This window comes from Rhinoderma darwinii, chromosome 11 (genome assembly GCF_050947455.1).
Source record: "Rhinoderma darwinii isolate aRhiDar2 chromosome 11, aRhiDar2.hap1, whole genome shotgun sequence".
Classification (NCBI taxonomy): Eukaryota; Metazoa; Chordata; class Amphibia; order Anura; family Rhinodermatidae; genus Rhinoderma; species Rhinoderma darwinii.
In genome coordinates this window covers 53,257,709-53,280,090 of record NC_134697.1, presented here as the reverse complement: position 1 = coordinate 53,280,090, position 22,382 = coordinate 53,257,709, and the positions used below count along the sequence as shown (strand labels likewise).

General features: G+C 39.1%; 1 protein-coding gene across 1 annotated transcript in view; it reads right to left on the bottom strand.

Moving 5' to 3' along the window:
- TLL2 (tolloid like 2) overlaps window positions 1-22,382 on the bottom strand; it is a 144,508-nt gene that overhangs the window by 18,166 nt on the left and 103,960 nt on the right. The window contains exons 6-18 of the mRNA XM_075841504.1: window positions 17,907-18,085; window positions 16,513-16,618; window positions 10,528-10,649; window positions 9,996-10,111; window positions 8,455-8,557; window positions 7,476-7,592; window positions 5,836-5,981; window positions 4,244-4,439; window positions 3,045-3,170; window positions 2,293-2,453; window positions 1,941-2,121; window positions 1,707-1,832; window positions 488-615 (exon numbers count right to left, since the gene is read on the bottom strand). Coding sequence (XP_075697619.1) covers window positions 488-615; window positions 1,707-1,832; window positions 1,941-2,121; window positions 2,293-2,453; window positions 3,045-3,170; window positions 4,244-4,439; window positions 5,836-5,981; window positions 7,476-7,592; window positions 8,455-8,557; window positions 9,996-10,111; window positions 10,528-10,649; window positions 16,513-16,618; window positions 17,907-18,085 — 1,807 coding nt within the window. The remainder of the gene's footprint in view (window positions 1-487; window positions 616-1,706; window positions 1,833-1,940; window positions 2,122-2,292; window positions 2,454-3,044; window positions 3,171-4,243; window positions 4,440-5,835; window positions 5,982-7,475; window positions 7,593-8,454; window positions 8,558-9,995; window positions 10,112-10,527; window positions 10,650-16,512; window positions 16,619-17,906; window positions 18,086-22,382) is intronic.

Sequence of the window (22,382 nt, the reverse complement as noted above, 5' to 3'; positions counted from 1 at the left end):
ACCATTTTTCCACAACTGCCTAAAACCATATGAAACGCCCCAATGCCTATTGCTGGTACAGCTACAACTGGTTATTGCTTAAAAAACTACGACACACAACAACCTGCTCCTCTGTATCCTGTGTATTTATAGGACACTGCTTCCTAAAAGATGGATTAAACAGGAAGAAGATAAAAAATGACATTCTAAATAACATGACCGGAACATTTTGAACATTCGGCTAGAAGAGACATTTACTGAAATAACTACACGTTTAAAGAGGTAGTCTGTAAATCAGAAACTTGGGGACTGCAGCTATAAGAACATTGCAGTTTACATCTCATATGTCCATGGACAAGATATGCATGCAACCAGACAGCACTGCCCTTGTAGCCGTATTCTCCAAGTTCTGTTCTTAATGACCGAATAGCTTTGAAAAACAAAACGCAACTTTTGAAAAAAAAATAAAAATCATTGTGTTAATAAAATTCTCAGGAACATTACTTACAAGTTTGACTCTGTGACCTGCTGTGGTTAAGATCTCCCAGGTGCACTCTTTTCGACTGGGGTACTTATCAGGATAGTTGGGGCTTGCAACTGTTCCCTCGGCACTTAGAAATCTGTGTTCACAGCCAGCTAGATGTAAATTGATGAGGCAGTTACAAAATTGAAATAATGCTTTTTACTTAAAACAAGACCTATTAACAATATAAACAAATAAAATATGCATTTTAAAAGGGGTTCTCATGACGACAACCCTTTTACAGATGCCCTATCAGGGAATATGGACATCATAGAAGCGAGCCCCACCTCTCTAAGCAACAACTGCTCCCATTCTGGTGGACTCAGCCCATCCATCTATTACATGGTCAGTCAGCCATTCAAATGATTGGCCATGTAATGCTAGGGGAAATGTTTGGCCAAAAGTGGCTTCCCCCGCGATAGTAGCAGTTCACCAGGGGTTATAGAATCTGCAACCAGGGTGATCGGCTCATCACCAAGCCCCTTCTGTTTAATAAATGTGCTTGACTTCAAGAGAGAACCCTTTAAGGCTGCAATAGCCACGAATAATAAATGTATAAGAAAATACATGACTGATGTTTTAATATCAAAATCACAGTATTAAAAAAAGGAACAGTAAAAGAGAAAAAAAAACAACCATTTCAGCTCAGATTTGCATTCCCAAATTCAAAGCCAATTTCATAGGATTTACTTCTCCCATGAAGGTTTCAAACTGTTGTGGGAAAAACTCATTTTTATATTAGAATTGATGTCACTCATATCCATTTGGATCTAGGCTACAAAGTCAACAGAAAGATTGCAGAATTGTTTTGCTTTCAGTAAAATAAAAAGACTAGTAAGTGGATAGGGACACAGCAGGTTGAAAGTTTTATGGCTTGTGGGGAAGTTACTGCAGTGTGTGAATAAGGCCTTATGTCCACACATTATTTTCATAGGTACAGATTAAACACAATTTGATGATTCTGCTTACTTTCAGAAGATATTGCAGTCTGACCTCCCAGGGTCCATGCTGCATAGAAAGTGTTGAAATCTGGAGAGCGCGTGATAGATCTCCTTGGCTCCCGCAGTCAGTACTGCTTCTGTCCAATCCAATTATTATGGGATTTTTCTTTTTATTATTGTTTTTTAGTATTTCTCAAATACAAACACAATCTAATGACAAAGCTGGTAACTTCATCTTCCATAAATTCACTGGACAGTCTTACCCTCTTTACAGTCATGTCCATTTTCATGGAGCGTGTATCCATTTTTGCACTGGCACACATAGCTGCCTAAAGTATTGACACACTCGTGCTGGCAGCCCCCGTTCTCCTTCGAGCACTCATCCTTATCTGCAAGGGAAAGCAGTCGGAGCTTACATTACTAATCTCACAACATTTTCATCAGGAGTTTCTAAATCACATCTTGTGCTGAAATATAGAAGAACACAATCTTATTACCGGAGAAGAAGTTGACTTTAAACCCTCTTTTTGACACAGTGTTGTCAGATTTAAATTCCAGTCGGATAGTATTGCCCTGTGACGTTATCACTTCTGGCTTCTCTGGTCCACAATATCTTCCGTGTAGTTTTGTATCGGTCTTGAGTATACTGCGAACTTCCACATAATCGTATTTACAGACCTGAAGAAGCCAATATAAATAAGCACACATGTAGATGTAAGAATACACACACATAAAACTTTGGTAAATAACTACTAACTGGGTATGAGCCGATACAAGGCTTTAACGCTATAATGGGTTTGATGTCCGGTGTTATATACAGCATTTATGTTTTGCATCTGCCGAACTTACATCATTGCCTTCAAGTTCAAAGAAATCAAATTGTAGAGATATTCTGTACTGTGCTGGTGCCACCACTTGCCACACACAGTTTTTATTAGTGGGGTATTCATTAGGCCAACCAGGACTAGTTATGGCACCATCCAGCTTGGTGATAACACCTCCACATGCAACTATGGGAAAGAGGAAATCGAGAATCTCTTGACAATGATATGGATTATAGAACTTTTGCACTTTGTAAAGAATTTGTAATAATAAAAAAAATATATAAAAACTATATAAAAAAACCATAAAAATTAAATTCTATATGAAAGTATACTACAAATATACTTTACAATATATTTGGCATATTCATACGAATTGACCTGAAGAAGTATATAGCATTCAGTAAAATTTTTCATAAACTTTCTAACCCAAAATGTATATTCCCATTTAAAAGAATACAACACAATTTCCTCATATGCTTAAAAAGCCTGCAATGGCAATCGTATTGATATTTTTTCAACCATAGCTCAAAGGGGTTTGCAGAGATGCATCCACAGGGCCGTGGCTTTATTGGCAGCCATAGTCATGTGAAGTCTCAATAGACAGGACGTCACCACCCCGAAGCCCGCTGGAAGAGCAAGCGGAAAGCCGTGTGGTAGAAACCACGGGCAGCTGTCTTTTCAGTATATTTGAAATCTATTTCCCGATATCTAGAGCATTAAAACAAAGGTTTTGGAAAACTGTTTAAAGTTTCTTCAAGACCCTTGTGATCTACCAACCTTCACAGCTTTTCTTATCTGGAGTCAGTTCATATCCTGGGTCACAGACACATTTGTAACTTCCCAATGTATTAACACAGCGCTGGGCACATCCTCCATTATCTGGCCTGGCACACTCATCAATCTCTTTTCAAAAACAGAAGCATAAAACTGGTTGAAATCATTAAAATAAAGTAGAAGAGACCAAAACTACAACGACATGTTTAACCTTAGAAATTAAATGAGATAGCATTTTCTAGAGTGACTATTGATTTGAAAGCGGTAGCGGAGTTTGGAAAACTCAATACCCAAAAACCCCCCTCACCCCAAAGTGATTAGTTGTTAGCTGACGGGTAAATACTTGGGGCAATAGCATGGCAGAGCACTCATTGAAATGAAGGAATGAATTGCTACCCTCCAGTGAAACAAACTGCACCAGACAATGCTCTCATCTTTAGCCAACAGGGGAAAGGGAGCCTGAGCAGGTCAAGTAAAAATTGCACAAATCATATGTAGAAAATCCACCACACAAATCTCATAAAACTTGAAAATGTTCATAAAAATATTTGGCAATTCCCAAACTTGAAAAAATTACTGAGGCCTTTGACTCCTATGTGTAGAACATAGGAGCCCCATTTTTTTTATGCCAAATTACAAATCTATATTATTACAGGTTAAATATAAAAGCATTTACATTAGACTGTGGACTGACCGGCGGCAGAGTTTAGACTACAATGTAATTCCTCATGACCATTCACCTAGATATACGGGATGCACTTTGATGCCAACCTGTTTTGAGCAGTAAGTGCGGGACTGCTTGGTGGCTCAGCCAAGCACAAATACTGTGCCGTGGCATACCGGCTCAGAGTGCAAGTGCCTCGCTGATGTCACTTGTGGCCTCCCAGCAGTGCCGCACTGACAGCTCACTAGAACTTCGTATTAAATCACGGTGCGTGTGAGTAAAAGAATGAACAGAAGCGCCGCCCTGAAATGGGATCAGAATCGTGCAGATTTCAGAAAACCAGTTGAAGGGAAATGAAGCAGTTTGCAATATAAGGGCAATATGCACAGATCAAACTAAATATCACATCCATATAGATGCCTGCTGAAAGAGGTAGCCATGATGAGGTTCACGCTGCCCAAGAGCAAGTGGAAACGCCACAGGAGCATGCAATATGCAAGAAATGTACTTGGAAAGGTGGTGAAATAGAAATAGTTACCTTTAAAGAAGTTTGAAGAAAATCCAGCTTTATTAACTGAGGAATCAGAGAAAAATTTTATCCAAAGTGTATTTGAGGTAGATTTTATGTCATCAGGCTTCTCGTAGCCACAGAACTGTCCAATAAGCGAACTATCTTCTGATGGACCATCACGTATTTGCAGGTGGTCATATAAGCAATTGTCATGTGCTTCAAACTAGGAGAAAAAAAAATAGTGATCAATAATGAAAGTGCTTAAAGGGGTTGTCCAGGTTTGGGGCTGTTTTTTTACACAGATTACTTAAATATATGATGGGTGTGGGTCCAAGACCCCACACCGATTAGCTGTTCAAGCTGCCTCCAGGCAGGGGAAGTACTGCAGCATGGCTGCTACACTGTGGTCAGAGCCTTCGGCTTCCTTCACCGAACCTGCATAGCTCCTGGCGCTCGGAGGCCGCTGATTGGTGCGGGGTCAGGGTGTTGGACCCACACCGATCATATACTGATGACCTATTCTGTGGATAGGTCATCAGTATAAAAAACAGCCCTAAACCTGGACAACCCCTTAAATATTATAATTATATTATAGTTTGAGGTCTGGGTAAATAAAAAATAAGTAAATACAAATCGTCAAACTAAAACAAGGCCAGAGCAATTCACCATCGTAATCATTACATTTTCAGTAACCACGGAAGTGTTAGGTTAAGGGTATGTTCACACAGCAAACGAAAAACGGCTGTAAAATATGAAGCTGCTTTCAAGGGAAAACAGCCTCTGGTTTTCAGAAGTTTTTTATGCATCAAGCGTTTTTTGATGCGGTTTTTTTACGCCCGTTTTTGGAGTTGTTTTTCTATTGAGACAATGAAAAACTACTCCAAAAACAGCTCAAGAAGTGACATGCACTTCTTTTTTTACGGGGTATTTTTTTTATGCGCCGTTTTAAAAAATCCGCATAAAAAAATGCCCCGTGGGAATGAAACGCCATTTTTCCCATTGAAGTCAATAGGCAGATGTTTAGAGGCGTTTAGCCTCCGTATTTTTAGCCGTTTTTTTAGGGAGTTTACGGCCTGAAAAACAGCTGAAAATAAGCAGTGTGAACATACCCTTAAAATTATTTGTGGTCTTCAGGACTCAACAAATATAAAACTCATTTAAAGAGGTTGTCTCACGATTATGGACGTCACAGGGGGGGTCAACACACTCAGAACAGATCAACATGAGCCAGATAGCACAGCCACTCTGTAAGAGTGGCCCCCGATTTGGCAGACCATGCGCATCCATGCATTACATGGACGACCACTCATTTGAATGGCTTCCATAAAATGGACGGATAATGTATAGCCAGACATAGGTTGCTCCAGAAATAACTAGTGAGATAACCCCTTTAAAAAAAACTAGTGCAGAGACAAAACTGAAGGAGCTGCTAAAAAGCAACCAATTATACCAGAGCTTTCATTTTATAACCAGCACTAGAAAGATGAAAGCTGTAATCTGATTGCTCCACTTTTTGCCCTCGTTTTCCTAAACAACCAGTGTCACAACAACAGTAAATTCCAGAGTGCATATTTTTATTTTTTTAACACTGTGCACACAAACCATATAAGAAGTCTTACCTCAAAAGTTTGAAAAGAGAGACCAACCACAAAGCCTTCTGGGACTGTAATTGTCCATTCACATTGTCTGTCTGGGCGATAATCATCTGGATAATTAGGTGACTGAATCTGACCAATATCTTTTTTTATATGGCCTCCACATTTAGCTAGAAGATATAAATGAAGTAAGTTACAATGTTGTAGGTCACAAAGCAATGTACTGACATATATCCTTTTCTGTTTGATGACCTGGTCCAGATCTCTACGTTGTTTTCCTATATTTGCAGCCAGTATATAAGAAGGGGAAGAGAACATAGCTACTTATAAATTTGCAAGAATTAAATGGTGTTGACTCCCTTTAATATGAGCTGCTGCACGAGTAGATTACTGCAGATTAGGTTCCCGAGACCTCCAGCAAAAAGCTGATTTTTGCCATGCAATCGCTGCAGGAGATAATGTAGTATATGGTAAATGAGTGGCCTTAGATAGGATCAGGGGCGGACAAGCTGTGTTGGTGCCTAAGTTGGTAGTTTTATAATGGGCCTTGCTTCAAATTTGGCATGATTCGCTGGCCATGGTACTTTAATGCAGGACTAGGGCAGCAAAGCAGAGTGCTTATTGGTGCCCCTGCGGCACCCAGTGCCTTAGGCAAATTACCCACCGGTCTCATTTAGATATGTCCCTGGCCTTGCATGTAATACATGGATGACCAGAGTCTGTCTTAACAAGAACCACTGCTTGTGAACACTGTTCCACTTTGGCTCATAGAGGGAGGTTCCTGGTCCCTAAAGCCACCTTACATCTCGTTATTGCCTTCCGCCGAACGTATACCTCCGGCAGAAGGCTGCAACTTATCCCACTGTCTAGGCATACAGTCAGATACCTCACCAAAACATGACTCCCCCTCCTGCAGGCAGATCACTACCTGATGCTCTGACTGGAGAGTCCGGCCCTGGTGAAGCTCCTGATATCCCTGTCCATATATGTACAGTGACGTCAGTAGCTTCCCCAGGGCCAAAGTCTGTGGGCTGAGCGCCTCATATATGGAAAGTGAAGTCAGCTGCTTTCTCGGTCGGAGCGCTTACGATTCTCTACCCGGGGGCCTCTGGCATAGGAAAGTACCAGAAATCACTGCCCATATATGAACAGCGATGTCAGAAGCTTCCCAATGTTAACGCATACCTGTGACGGATGCCATACACTGGCATCCATCACCCATAGGCTCCGATGTTAAGAAAACATACTTTTTGCGAAATTCCTTAGTATGGATTGGCATAGTCTACTATGCTAGTCCATTTATTTATTTTTTAAACAGTATGCTTACGTATACCAGCCCAACGGCGGCCAAATGGACACTCATTTGGCCTTCATCGGGCTAATAGAGCACTTTGGACACGTTTATCTTGCATTTTGGGAGCTTTCCTGACGTACACTATAACCGTAGGGCAATAACATAACGTGAAGGGGGTCTAATAGGGCATTTAGACAGGGGTTGTTCTGATAGGACAACCACTTTAATGTTTCCTTTGTAGGATTGGAAACACAATGCAACCCTGAAACATAAGGAACACACGGTCTGTCTAGGCATTAATATTTACAAAAATGAACGTAATTACAAGTTGTATATTTGCATTAGCCCAACACTTAAAACTGTAACAAACCTTCATAAACTGCATGGAATCCTTTACCCAGGATATTACTGCTACTCCTAAATTCAATCCATAGCCTGCTATCGGATGATTCTATAGGCTCCGGCATACGATCACCACATAATCTACCTAATGCAAAGTGGAAACAAAATTTGTGCATTTTCTACCAATACATATCCAGTCCTATATATTTAGGTGTTTATTTTCATTAACAATACTAGGCAACAATGAAGAATTATGGGACATGTAAGGAATTCTGCTAATTCTTGGATTTTTTTTTCTCGCTAGAGTCTACTTATCACCAGGTATAAAAGTAGTTAAGTGTCAAACCTTTGTCTATTATGTCAAAGACAGTTACATTACAATATGGAAGTTGTTCACAAGCTTCATGGGGGCAGCAATAATATGTTATCTGAATGTACATACAATATACAGTGGAGAAGCTCTTTATCACTTTAGTTATGCCTCATGCACACGACCGCGTGCACCAGCCGGGTCCCGTCAGTGATCCGTGGAAACAACGATCAGCACACAGCCCCATTGATTTCAACGGGTCTATTCACACATACGGGAGTTTTCGCGCAGCTAGCATCCGTTGCGTGAAACTCACTGCATGTCCTATATTGGTGTATTTTCACGCACCTAGCAGCCCATTGAAGTCAATGGTGCATGAAATCCACAGAAAGCACACCCGTCTGCTGTCCATGTTTTACGCACCAATTACATTGTAAAAAAAAAAAGTGTTTGTGAGTGCGTGAAAAACCCATGCCACTCGCAAAGCACACTGGTACATAATGCAACGCACACGGACAGATTTACGCACGTAAAATCTGTCACGCTCGCGTGATTGTAGCCTAAAGTGAATGGGTCCGTGAAAACTATCGTGTGCCACTCGGATGAAAAACGGCCCGAGTAGCACTCGGTCATGTGCAAATGCACTTAGAGTGGCGTTTCAAATACGTTAATTAATACACAGCTTATTCTAACTCACCTAACAAGGGTGCCTTTCTCCAATATCCATCTCGTATTTCAATATAGTCATACCAGCATAGTCGACTCTTAAAGAGGTCAATTTCTGTGAAATTTAGGACTATCTAAAACCACATATACATAATGGCATCAAACATTAACAAAACAAAACATTGTAAAACATATTAAAAATGTTTGTCCCAGTCAGATACTCTTACTAATGATTGAGGAAGTTTGTGTTGGCATATGGGGTGTATTTTGTTACTATAGTTCTTATTGTATGTCAGTCTGCTTACAGGAGGATCATATGTGACAAGCTATATTCCAGGTCTCTGGCATGGTTGCCAACTGTGCAGAAATTTATGGTCAGTCTACAAAATTAGGGAGTTGTGTATTTTGTACGGTATATCACTTATATGTTTTCCATGCCATATATTAGACAACATGATAAGCAATGGATACTTGTGTTCTTTTTTTTACACAGGTATAAAACTACATCATGTTAGTAGTAGTTCAGTTCAAGTAGTACTATTCGAAATACTGTACAAAATAACCATTAAAATGGTAGCACTAACTGTACTACTATCAGCCTTAAAAATAAAAAAAGTATTGATGACATTGAAGATTAAAAGCTATATACACACCTTTGAAAACGTGTTTTTTTTTTTTTAATTAACATGTATATTAGTGTAATTGGTGCAACTTTGTAATGAATTATTATTTTTTTAATTATTTAAACTTTTTGAGATACAGCCGCTTTGTATCCTATATACAGAGCAGCTGTATTGTGCACTGAAACCTGCATCTGTCAGGTCAGCAGCACTGACTGGTTCAGTGACAGCAGGTTCTGCATGTCTGACATGCAGGATCAAGCGGATATTAATCACATCTAAGTTTATAACTTAGATGTGATCGATAACCGGTGGAATCCGTCAGTGCTGCTGAACTGACGGATTCAGGTCTCCGTGCAAGATACAGCTGTTCTGTATACAGGATACAAAGCAGTTATATCTCAAAAAGTAAAAATAATTTTTATTGAAATGTAATTATAAAGTTGAACCAATCACACGAATACACGTTTATTAAAAAAGAAAAAGTTTTCAAAGGTGTAGATAGACTTTAATGGTATAATGGTGATAATAGGTATTAGGTAATAGGTATACAATTGGTACTACAGCAGTACATCCGGTGCTTATTTACCATTAATAGTCATAATAAACACAACATTGACAATAGAAATACTATTACTGCTACAATTACTATGCTCTGTGTAACCCATGATGTCAACTGTGCTGTTCTTCAAATACATTTGAAGCAGTAAAATTAGTAATTAAATTGTATCAAACAAGCCAGTTAAGCATTTGTATTGATCCTCTATAGTTAAAAAAATTATATTTTGTCTGATTTTTTTTCCCCCCGGTTGTCCGTAAAGAACCGATTGAGGCTGGCAACCCTAGCCTCTGGTCAACAACTGGGCGCACAGCATTATTATATATATATATATTATATATATATATGAAAGTATAAAAAGCGAACATACTTCTTAGTTATACTTTTAGGTACCTTTTCTCCAGGTGTTACAGATATTCTCCATATGCAATGCGTGTAAGATGGATAACCACTTGGATAACCTGGAGCAGAGAAATTACCACTCGACTCCATTAAAGTTTCACCACATGCTTAAAAAAAAAAAAGAAACAAAAAACAGATTATACATTGGACTCTTGTGGAACAGATGGGCAACAAAAAGTTATGGGGTAAATCTGCTAATTTTAGATGGTCTAATAAGTCCTAAGAAAAAAGTTTCAATAGCACATGACGGCTCAGACTAAATTATGTAACCTGAAATATACATTTTCTTAATCAACACTTAGAACGTTAATGTACTATATCAGCTATATTGAAACAAACATAATAGGATAGTAATTTTTGCCTGATTAAAAAAAAAATTACAATTAAAAAACCCCCATGAGATACACGTCCCTATCATGCTACAGGTTGGGCACCACCGTCATATTATATACAATAAAATAAAAGAAACCACAAAAAAAAAATGAATATAGAAGTTGTCAAAAGAAAAATCTCTGGCCATTACCTGGACATTTATATAATTTCTTTGCCTGCGCTATATCTCCCCGGCTAAGCCGCATGCGTTGTCCAATAGTTTGAATATGGCTAAGAGGTTGTCGAGGACGTATTGTGTCATAGTATAGGCCCCTATTGACAGAAAAAAATACGTTGCAGAATATGTTCTTAACATAGTTTCCATATTTTACTTGACAGTATTGGTCTTGATTTCTTGCTTTTTAAGACACTTACACACCACGGACTGATCTGAGTTCCAGAATGGGGACAGATCTTTCTTAAAGTAAAATATATTATAGTGGAATGCATATGTGGCGAACAAAATACTAGAATTAAACCCAAACTACACACACTGAATGCCCATCAGAACATGGCAAGAAGAAAAAAGGTCACGTAAATAAATGTTCTGCCATTTGGTCTATTACTGGTGGACCCGATCTTCTTTGGGTGGTCTTGTTCTTCTTCGCCATCTTAGTCTCTATTATGTGATATGTGTTGTACAGATCTGTATTATGTGGTCATGTATGATATAGAACATGATTATGGGATATATTACAATACATATTTATCTGTATTTATTATAGAGCAAATCCATTCCGCCAGGCATATTTATAAAACCGATCCCATAGTCTGCTGGGTGTAGTAGGTCTGTATTCACACCTGGGGTTTTAAAGAGATTTGCCATGCCAACTGCTGAAAAGGCTTAAGAGATACAATTATGTTAAGCTGTAAATATGCTCATAACCGTAGTCAATTCCCTTTCCTCACCAAGAGAAAGAAATGAGCAGAAAAGAAGACATCTAACAGCCTAAAATATATTTTGACATCCTGAGACATGACAAGACTGAAGTCAGCATTAAAACAAAATGCTCCTAAAAAATATATTTTCTGATTAATTTATTTACCGATTAGGTTTACTGGTTTAAGGTAGGTAACTATAAATACCAGTTGTTGGTATAAAATTGGGAGTGGAGAGGTGTTTAAAGGCTATATACACTTTTGTAACAATTTTTTTAATTGTTCCAATGCATCCATATTAAGAAATACTCTTGAGTAAAAGGTTTTCTATGTCTCCATGAGAACAGACTACAAGCAAACCCTGTATGTAGTCAGATCCTGCACTATTAATCCACTTAAAGACAGTAGGTTAGTAAGAAAATGGGTCAGGTAGAAGGGATGATGACTCAAGGGTCAGACACCAAACAGGATTTTTTTTGTAGTCTATATTCAGAGACACATAAATCTCCACAAAAGCTGTAGATAAATAGTAGATTTATAAATCAAGACTAATTTGCAAAGTTCCTTTATTTTTATTGAAGATACATTGGAACAAACCACAAACATTGCAGAAGTGTACATACCCTTTTTAACCATCGACCAAAACTACACTGAAATAAGCTCATACACTATTAACCAACATTTTAGGAGAAACTATATAGACATGAGATCCAATGACCATTCTAAAGGATAAACTAGAAAGATACAATATCATTTGTTGCTAATCATTGAAGCATAGTTTCCCGAAATCCTTCAGCAAGCAGCCATAAAGCAAAAATAGTGATGTATTCTACACGGAAGGGGAAGCTTTTCAAAATGAAAACTATTCATTAATATAGAATAATAAACGAGAAGAAAAAACACAACTTTAAAAGGGAAGTTCAAAACAAACTGATATTGAATTATTATCTTAGTAACTATATACCGTTCTGTGCAATAAACTCAATACTAATGTTACTTTGTACCTAGCACAACAAATCACTGGCAATTTCTCATATTTCCTACATATAGTACCTACAATTCACTGCATTTTGTCTCATTCCTTCACATAGCGTCTACCCCTTTACAAAGGCTCATTCATGGTCAACGCTGACATACTTGTCATTCCTGGAGATGATTCTTTTATCTCCAATGGCTCTTTTCAAGTTATAGGAAGATTAATATCTTTAATTCTTAGAAGCTCTTCAGTTGACTGTGATGAATTGCTAATTCGTAAAGACATGGACAAAACTGGAGTTGCAACGCTAGGTAAACTCTTTGTAATCTACAAGGAGATGGGGGTGCCAAAAGCTGCAATTCTTAGTAAATGGTTTTATTTGAACAAAGATTAGATTTAGAGTTTTGCAATCTCATTTAAAAAAAGAAAACCCAAAGAATAAAGTCTCTACAAGAAAAGATTTTCTACATAACTCAATTTTTAGAAGGTATCCAGACGCTGCTGTTATTTTCCATTAGGACTTGAGATATTTTTTTCCCCCCGAAAGCATTCAATTGCATTTTTTATTTTTAATTACCAGTTTTCCCCAATGCTTCATTTCCCGCTAGCTTAAAACCAGTTAGATATGGAAATGACTTCCATTATCTTGAAAGTGCCTTTGCTCTCACTATGAATAACACATTTCTTCTAAATTGAAATAGGATTATCATGGAAGCTCTAAACAAAAAAAAAAAAGCTGTTTGACTTCATCCCCAATAGGAACACTCATTAAACACTACAAAGACACCAAGGGTTAAATTCTTGGACTGGTTGTATTTTAGGCCTCATGCACAAGACCGTATTGGTTTTGCATTCAACAAAACCACGGGTCCGTTACGGTCAGTCGGACCGCAAAAAAACATTGTTGTGCATCCATGTGTCATCCGGACTCACGGATTCACAACAAATCACCAGTATTAGTGAATCTGCAAATTCGGTCCGTAAAATGAGCTGTCCTGAGTTTATGCGGTCCGTATTTGCTGGCCCCCGCACCGATCCGTGCAAAAATACGGTCGTGTGCATGAGGTATTTAATTTTGCAATATTTGATTTTTTGGTTGGGGTTTCAGTGGTAAAGAGAGATCATTTCATGTCCTTTTCCACAAAAGCACAACCTTAATCAAATCATAAAATGAACTTCATTTTACCCTGTAAATCGAATCAAGTGTTGTGAGTGAAGAGACAAGAATGTCATTATAAAATGAGCCAGAAAGCTTTGCAAAGAATGTTGTGTAAATACTTCAATATTAAAGTGTAGCAAAACGTTTGACGAACTTCTGACATGTCATACCGACATGTCAGAAGTTTGGGTTGGTGGGGATCCGAGCACAGAGACCCCCACCAATCGCTAGAACGAAGCGGCTGAAGCACTCGTGTGAGCGCTCAGCTACTTAGTTTCTGTTCGGCTTTTTCCGGAAAGCCGATGTATCGGAGTACGGGCTCATAGACTTTCTATTGAGTCCGTACACCGATACATTTATTTCCGGAAAGAGCTGAACAGACACGAAGCGGCTGAGCACTTCAGCTGCTTCGTTCTAGCGATTGGTGGGGGGCTCAGTGCTCGGACCCCCACCAATCCAAACTTCTGACATGTCACTATGATATGTCAGAAGTTTGTCGAACGTTTAGCTACTCTTTAAGCATAAGAGCTAAAAAAAAAAAGAAAAGCAATGTCACCTAATGACCAGTGCCTTTGTATGTAGTCCATTCCTGGCTAAACATTCAGCTAGCAATAAAGGCCGTACAATCAAAAAGACACATTACCCACATTCCGTCGTGAGAACAGAGGTTGGGGCATTAGGGGATTGTCATTTAGCTTACATGGCACACCTAGTAAGGTTAAAAGATTTGCCCAGGCCAGGAGCAGGTTACATTATATTCTGTCAAACGAATCATGGTCTATATATTTATCTGCAAATGCCCTCTGAATCCTTTTTTTGTGAATATGCTGTTTAATGGAGACTACTGGCAAAATGCTTGAATGTACAGAAAAGATTCTGGCCCAGTCACAAGCATGAAATAAACCAGACTGAAATGACTGTTTGTAAGCAACTACGCTGTTCGTTTTTACATACAAGGGTCCTTTGTATGTCTGTAGTTTATAGACCATTACTCCAGGAAAATTAATAGGATAAATTACGTGTCATGTTTTCAGGGTTTTTTTCCTACACCCTACAGCTTGTAAATATTTCTTAAGTACACTACCAGGTGGCCACATATCATTTAACATCGGTACCAAGACGGCTTTTGTTTACAATATGAACTTGTGTGAAACTGAATAACTGAATGCCAACAACCGTCATGAACCGACTCCTTTCCAATGTCATATGAAGATCTGAGATTAAGAATTTATTATGCAGCTTTGGGTGGAATTCTTCATAAAAAAAACAGTTACCAGATAGCAGCCTTATGTCAAGTTAAGCTGGTTGGTGCAATTGATAGACAAAAAGAATATGGCTTTTAACCAGGCAGATTTGTGCTTTTGCATTCATTTTCCGAATTACATTCAGCCTGCCTACAGCTGCCCCCTGGAATCAGTTTACAGTTTCCGCTTCTATATTAGTGGCCATTTAACAATTGACCGCAGTATGAGGCAAGACTAAGTTTACACTCACCAAATTACACAGCTGTGTTTCCAAAGCCTCGGAAGCATATCCTCTATATTTTAATAAGGCAAAAAAGGGAGTTCTGGACCTATTGTCTTGTATACATCATTTGAGTTAAAAGTTGACCTTAATTCTGCCATACAAAAGGATCTCCATATTTTCTAGGAGATAAAATATTCCCTGCATTGAATAAAGGCACTTTTGCATAGGTCCAAGGAAGCGGATGAGCAGACACCAAGAATACTCAGAGATCTACAAGTATCTTATCTGGTCCAAACCAAATGTAAAAGAAATGGGTGTGCAATCTACAAGCGTAACTGCACGCACGTAATAATGTATATCCAAAAAAAGATACAGTATGTTTAAAAGTCAAACTTCAAATGTCTTGTAAATCCTGGACTCCAAGTATTCCCAGAGTCTGATGGATGCAAAAAAAGAGACTCTCCGGCGACATGTTTATGGTTTCCAAAAATGTGTGACAAATACAGGGTGTCCGGGTACATTATGACCATTCCATTACCTAACACCACAGGAATTAAAGCCTAAATCCAACCAAACCCTAAAAAAATTTAATATAGGACTACGGTTAATCCCAATCTTCCACTCATCCTCTTCCACCAGCGTAATCACCATGAAAACCCCTTTAACTGGCCCTCTGCCCACAAACCAGACATGGAAGGGGGGGATAGAATGGTCATTAATAAGTTTCAATTGCAAATAAAACGGTTTTGATATAAAGTGTGGGTACCCTGACGGACAGAATCTTCGATCTCAACTTACTGGATCCCTATAAGTTTGACAAGGGTTGGGGTGTGGGAGTGAAAAAGTGATACGAACTGTAGTGAAAACAGATTTGTCCAATTTTGGGTGAGGGAGAAAAAAAAAAAATAAATAAATAAAAAGAATTCTAGCACTTTAGCATTTTCCCCCCACTGCCCAAAACAGATGTCTGTTTTTTATTGGAGACTCTTAGGCCGAATTCAGACGAGCATATATCTCGTCCGTGTGACGGACGTTTTTCTAACGGCCGTCACACGGACGCATGCATTTCAATGGGGCTGTTCACACGGCCATTGTTTTAACAGACCACGTGAAGGAACCGTGAAAAAATAGGACATGTCCTATTTTCGTACATTTTCACGGTTCTCTCAGTGGACTCCAGTCTATGAAGGATTCGTGAAAACCGGTCCCGGGTGCGACTCGTAGGTGAAAAACAGAGTTTGCACTCGTTTGTGTGAACTAGCCTTAGGTTGAGTTCAAATGCTGCAAATTATCTCCAGCCCGTATTTCACTGCAAATCCGCAAAAAGTTTTGCAAGTGTTACACGCGGATTTTGACGCTATGCGGATTTCACCCTATGGATTGCAACGTGTGAAATCTGTGGTGCGCTGTAAACTGCTGTGGATTTTCAGTGCGTAATCTGCACTGAAATTCCACAATATATAATTTTATATGTGAAGGACAAAATAACAAGAACTCGCCGTTATAATAGAAAAACTCCTAAACAAACATTATAAACCAGAGATATTTTAACATTTAACATACTCCAAAAGTAAACAGTTGAGATACTTAAGAGGGCAAATAGAAAAACAACAAATTCTATGAAGAACTTAAGAGACATAACCTTAGATTCCAACCTTGAGAATGTGTTCCGGGCATAATGCATGATACTGTCAAAGTCATATGTCTCTCCCAAAGAATTCACTTCTCCCGGCTCCATCTTAAGGAAGTTATATTCCTGACCTACAAAGAAAACAAAAAAATAAGTCTTTAAAACTCCTATATAACTGTTGCTAAACACAATATCCATTTATCCATTACCACAAGTCTCAATATTGGCTACCAAGTCATATAATCATACAATAGGCTGGGTTGTCTCCGGGACTAGTGTCTTACAAATATACATAAAGTAGCTCATCCAAAATCTTTTTGGAGAAAAAAAATATTCTCTGCAAGGAGACCAGTACTTTTTCATAGATCTACATAAGGTTTCCATAAATTGATGAGCAGATACCATGAAAGCTTAGTGTGTGATGGATAGAGGATACTCTCCCAAGACACGGTTATATTTTCCAAAATGAGTCACAGTCCATGTACAGTGTGACAATTCTATTACCTGGCACTATATGAATTAAAGTCTAAGGCTATGTTCACACGGTATATATTCAGGCTGAAAAATACAGAGCAGATTTAATGAGAGAACAGCCTCTGAAATCCAGCTGTTTTTGGAGCTTACTTTCAAAGGGTTTTTGATTTTTGCAAACGTTTAACTGTATTTTCAAAGCGTTTTTTTGAAGTGTCAATTGGAAAAATCAGCTTGTAAAACGCTTTTAAAAAAGTGAAACGTCCTTTTTTTTTTTAACAAAGCGTATTTTTATGACGAGTTTTTTTTAACTCAGCAGCATAAAAATATGCCTTGTATGAACTTCACAGTGCGTTTCCCATTGTAATCAATGGGAAGCTGTTGGTAGGCGTGTTTCAAGTGTATTTCATAGCATAATACAAGTGTTTTACACTCCGAAATAGACCTGAAAATATGTTGTGTGAACATGGTCTGTTGCCTCCCTAACCCGAAGATTCAAGTATGATCGCTCCTGATCAATATTCCTCCTTCACGCATTCAGACAGGTAACATTTTTACTGGTATCTCCCATCAAACTACAAATTAAACATAATTCATCACTCCAAAAATCAGCATTTCATCTACTCTAGAAGCAACAGAATGTGCTCTTTACACCAGTCTCGCCATTACTTGGCATAACACACGGTAGTCCCAGGCTTGTGTGTGGCTGTTCAGCCATGAAAACGCAAGCCACATCGCTTCCGATGAATAGTTCGGCTGCAGACTTTGTTACCGAGAACAGCAAATGTTTACGTCCTTCGAGCACTTGGCGATCCTTTAAGCTTGTATGTCTACCACTTGGTAGCTAAAACCGTTGTTTCCCCTACTATGGGTGCTTCCACTTTAACCTAAATGCTGTAGTAGACAGATAAGGAACATGACGCTCAGAATATTCTTAGGGTCTCTCACCTTGCTGTATGTTTTCTCTTACAATTGCCACATGTTCATCTCTGTCGGGACGAGTATGTTCATGCCAAAACCCAATCACATGTCCCAGTTCATGGACCACAATACCAAACTTATCACAGTTTTTTCCTATGGATATAGCTTGGGGACCTCCTCCACGTCGACCTACATATGAACAGCAGCTTAAAAAATTGTAAAAACAGTTATAAATAATTTTAAACTTTTTGTGCCTTTGAATCATTGTATGTCTTGTCCTCTATCACAGGCTAGTTTTCTATGAATATATTATTAACTACATAAAGTAATCAAAATACACAAGATAAAAAATAGACCAATGTTGTTGCAAAGTAAACAAAGACAAATCAACTAATCTAGCTTTTTTTTTTGCTGGCTGAACAGGTTATTAATATCTGCAACAAGATTGTTAATTGACAAAATTTAACATTCACAATTTTTGTGAGAAGAAAACAAAATTTTAGCTCCAACACCTTAAGGACGCAGCCAATTTTGCCCTTCAGGACGCAGCATTTTTTTTTTCTTATTTTTGCCTCATTGCCATGTAGTGACAGATGTCAATCACAGCCACTTCCCACACAGTTGATCATGTAGGCACAACTGCAGTGCCTCTATGATCACAGCACCGTAAATATCTGACTCTATTTGGCGAGCTCTGCAGTAAGAAATTATTTTGTATAAAAGGCTTTTGTTTTGAAACTGAAATAGCACAACCTTGACGAACAGCTTCAACGTGAAGAATGTAGTTTTCATACAGGTCTGATTATTTATGGTGCAATTTAGAACAGTTTGACTGGTACTCTAACAAATAAAATACACACATATGGAACCTATAGACAGACAGCCTCAGTCTTTCTGAATTACGAAACTAGAATCCTTTCTACACTCTATTAAACATATTTCTTTGGCACATAAATTATCATCCTATAGGGGCTGTTCACATATGTCCGTTGCCTCTGTCAGTTTCCCTCCGACGTGTTGCAGAAAAGCTGGAGGGAAACGGATGCTAGAACGGATCCCATAGCATTCTATGGTATCTGTTCTAGCACATGAAACATAAGATGTGCTGCCGAACGGCGCCGGACCGGTGAAGGCACTGTATCCAAAAACGTTACCTGCACTGTTTTTGTGTCCAGCTCCCTGGGAGGTCCGGCACCATATCCTATTTAATGTATTGTTCACAAGATAAACGCCGGGTGCTGCCATATCCACCTTCCGGCAGCACCCGGCGTGGGAATCCCCGGGCAGAGCTTACCCAACGCCTTGGCTGGAGAGCTGGAGTGGAATTTAGTGCCACTCATTCTACCACTGTAGATAGCGCCACCCCCCCCCCCCCCGTATAAAGCACTACAACCCCCTGTAGATAGCGCTACTGTAGCTCCCTCTAGGAGCGGAATCCAAAGCCAGAGCAATGCTGACGCTGTGGACGGGATTCTTCAGCTCTAGAAGGAGCACTTGACGTCACTGTCCATATATGGACAGTGACGTCAGGGGCTCCTCCAAGAGCGTAAGATTCCCCTGCCAGAGCGTCAGCAACGCTCTGGCCGGAAACTCTGCATCCAGAAATAACCCCTGATGTCACGGTCCATATATGGACATTGACGTCAGGGGCTCCTCCAAGAGGGGCGGTGGGTGGCGCTATCTACAGGGGAAGCATCAGTGGCTCTAACTACAGAAGGGGCATGAGTAGCACTAACTACAGGGGAGGCGTGTGGCATTATCTACAGAGGTTGTGGCACTATATACAGAGAGCAGAGGGGCATTATCTACAGAGGGCACTGCGGCATTAATTACACATTAAATTTATTTATTTTTAAAATGGACAGTGAAAAACAGAAGCAAAACAGGTCACAATCGGCTGTCAAAAACGGAAAAACTGACACAACGGACACAAAACAGATGCAAAACGGGCGCCAAAAAATGTACCGAGATGGCCGTTTTTAACAGCCGACACCCGGACCCCATCATGTGAACAGAGACAACAGCAATCCCAGTGTGGTGTGGGGTAGGTAGGAGATGCTGAGTGGGATTGGGTAGCTGTAAAGGCGCCAAAAACTAGCTACTCCCTGAAGTTAGGGCTAGTGTTTGCCGTCTTTGCAGGTTCACAAGGCAGCTACGAAGATCTGATCTGAGGTGAGTGGACAGCAGCTGCCTCCTGGGACCTCCCTCTCCGTGCCAGCCTCGGGAGTGTATTGAATAGGACACACGTGACGTTACAATGTGTGTGGCATACTTCACTGTAGGACAGGAGCAGAGAAGGAGAGCCCTGACATGCCCGGATCACTTCAGAAGTTTTGTGAAATGACAAGGACAACATGTATCTAATCTATCATGCATCCAATCTAGCATAACCCATGCGCCACTGATAAAATTGTCACATTTTCAGAGCCTAGACTACCTTTCTGGTGGACCATTGTGGTAAAAACGGATATTAAAAACGGATGACAACTGATGGTTTTGTAGTAAAACTGTGAAAACCTGATGGCAACTGAGGCTAAGTTCACACTACCGTGAATATACGTTTACCTCTCTTCCGTCAGAGGAAGAGAGGATAAAAAGATTAAACGGAAAGCAACGGTTCTGTTAGAATTACCATAGATTTCCGTTTGTTGGCTAGGTTTCTGTTTTTTTTTTTGACAGAAGCAAAAGTGCAGTCTGCAGAACTTTTGTTTCCGTGACAAAAACAAAAACCTAGCGAACAGAGACAAACAGAAAGCAACTGAAACAAAAGAATTAGCAATCAATGGTAATTCTAATGTAACCATTGCTTTTCATTTAAGCTTTCGATCCTCTCTTCATCTGACGGAAGAGAGGTAAACTTATATTAACGGTAGTGTGAAAGAAGCCGGATACATTTTTGCATCAGTTGTAATCACTTGAGACAAAAATACTGATGCTGATACAACTGATATATGTGAACGCACCCTTAATAGTTCATTGGAATTTATTCAGACTACTAATTATGGCAATATTGGAAAACCTAGGAAATTAAACGATCTTTCAATGGCTCTCCACCTCAAAATATTTAAAGAAAAATTCAACTGAAAACATAAGAATTACTGTAGAATAGTAATTTAGAAGTTACGATGACTGTCCACATTTGGTATTTTAATTTTTTTTCATTACTTATGGAGATATTGGCCTTTTTTTCTATTTAGTTAAAGCCTTTTTTTGTGGCAACAGGAAGCGCATTCATATTGCTTGTCTCTTGAATTATCTTCTCGGCAACGAATGGTAGAACGGTCTCCTTGTTATTTGATAAAACGTTCTGACAAGAAAAGACAGGCGGAAATCCGCTTCTGAGAAGACAAGTTCACACATTGCGGTCAAAATGTGTTTTTTGCAGCAAACCCCGCTAAAACCGCATAATTTAGCGAAAATAACAGCAACACAGTTTGCGGCAAAAAAATTATTATGACCACAATATGTGAACCCAACATAAATCAAAAGTGGTCGCATTTTATGTTCTATTTTCCAAAAAATGGCCATCGCAAAAGCATAGACAAATATCAATATCCCCATAAACAAAGAACTAGAATATAATTACCAAACTTTGGGTATTGCTCGGACGTTAAATGGATGCCAATTGGATACCTTTTTGACATAACCAATTTTTTTTGTTTTGTTCAAATGGTATATGCCAGACATGGCATGAATCTAGCCTTACTATTTTAAGGCTCTTTTTACCTTTTGGGCGGAAATCTGCACAAATTTACTGTCGTATTTCTGATAGTTAGAGTTCACAATTTCTTTTCAGGCATATTTCAGAGCGTGAAATGGTCGCATTAGGCTTAAACAATATGCCTTTAATTCAATGGTAAGCGGTTTGCATGCGTTTTCCATAGTGAAAAGCAGTGTAGTGCATACAAAGCGTAATTTTACAACACTTTCAAAAAACGCATCATAAAAATGCACCTCGTAAAAAAAAGTGACACTTCTTGAGGCGTTTTTGAGGCAGATTTTTAACATTCCCAATAGACTCTGCCAAAAACACTTTGAAGAAACACTTTAAAAACCAGGCAATTTTTAGGCCAAGTGTTTTCGGAGTCTGATTTCCCTTGAAAACAACCTTGTATTTTCTGCCTCGAACATAGAACGTGAAAACATAGCCTTAAATTAAATTACATTCACTTACTAGCTAACTAATTTCTATTTGGGAAAAATAAAAAAAAGCACAGATATTGGATATTGGAAAGTAACAAAATGTTGGGAGCACACCTAAAGCGAACCCATCAGTACGTTTGGAGTCACTAAACCACCAGCATGCCGTTACGCAGCCAGGGTTTGGTTTTCAAACATGCCAACAGAGGTTTGGGGAATAATTTTTATAGTAAGTTAGAACGCGCCGAAAGGAGTCTGGGTAAGGAGAACGATGGCATGGGGCGCATGCACATTGAGGACGTGAAGAAGGGAACAGTACACTAGGTGAAGCAAGACCATGAAACAAGGTGTACATGCGCTCGA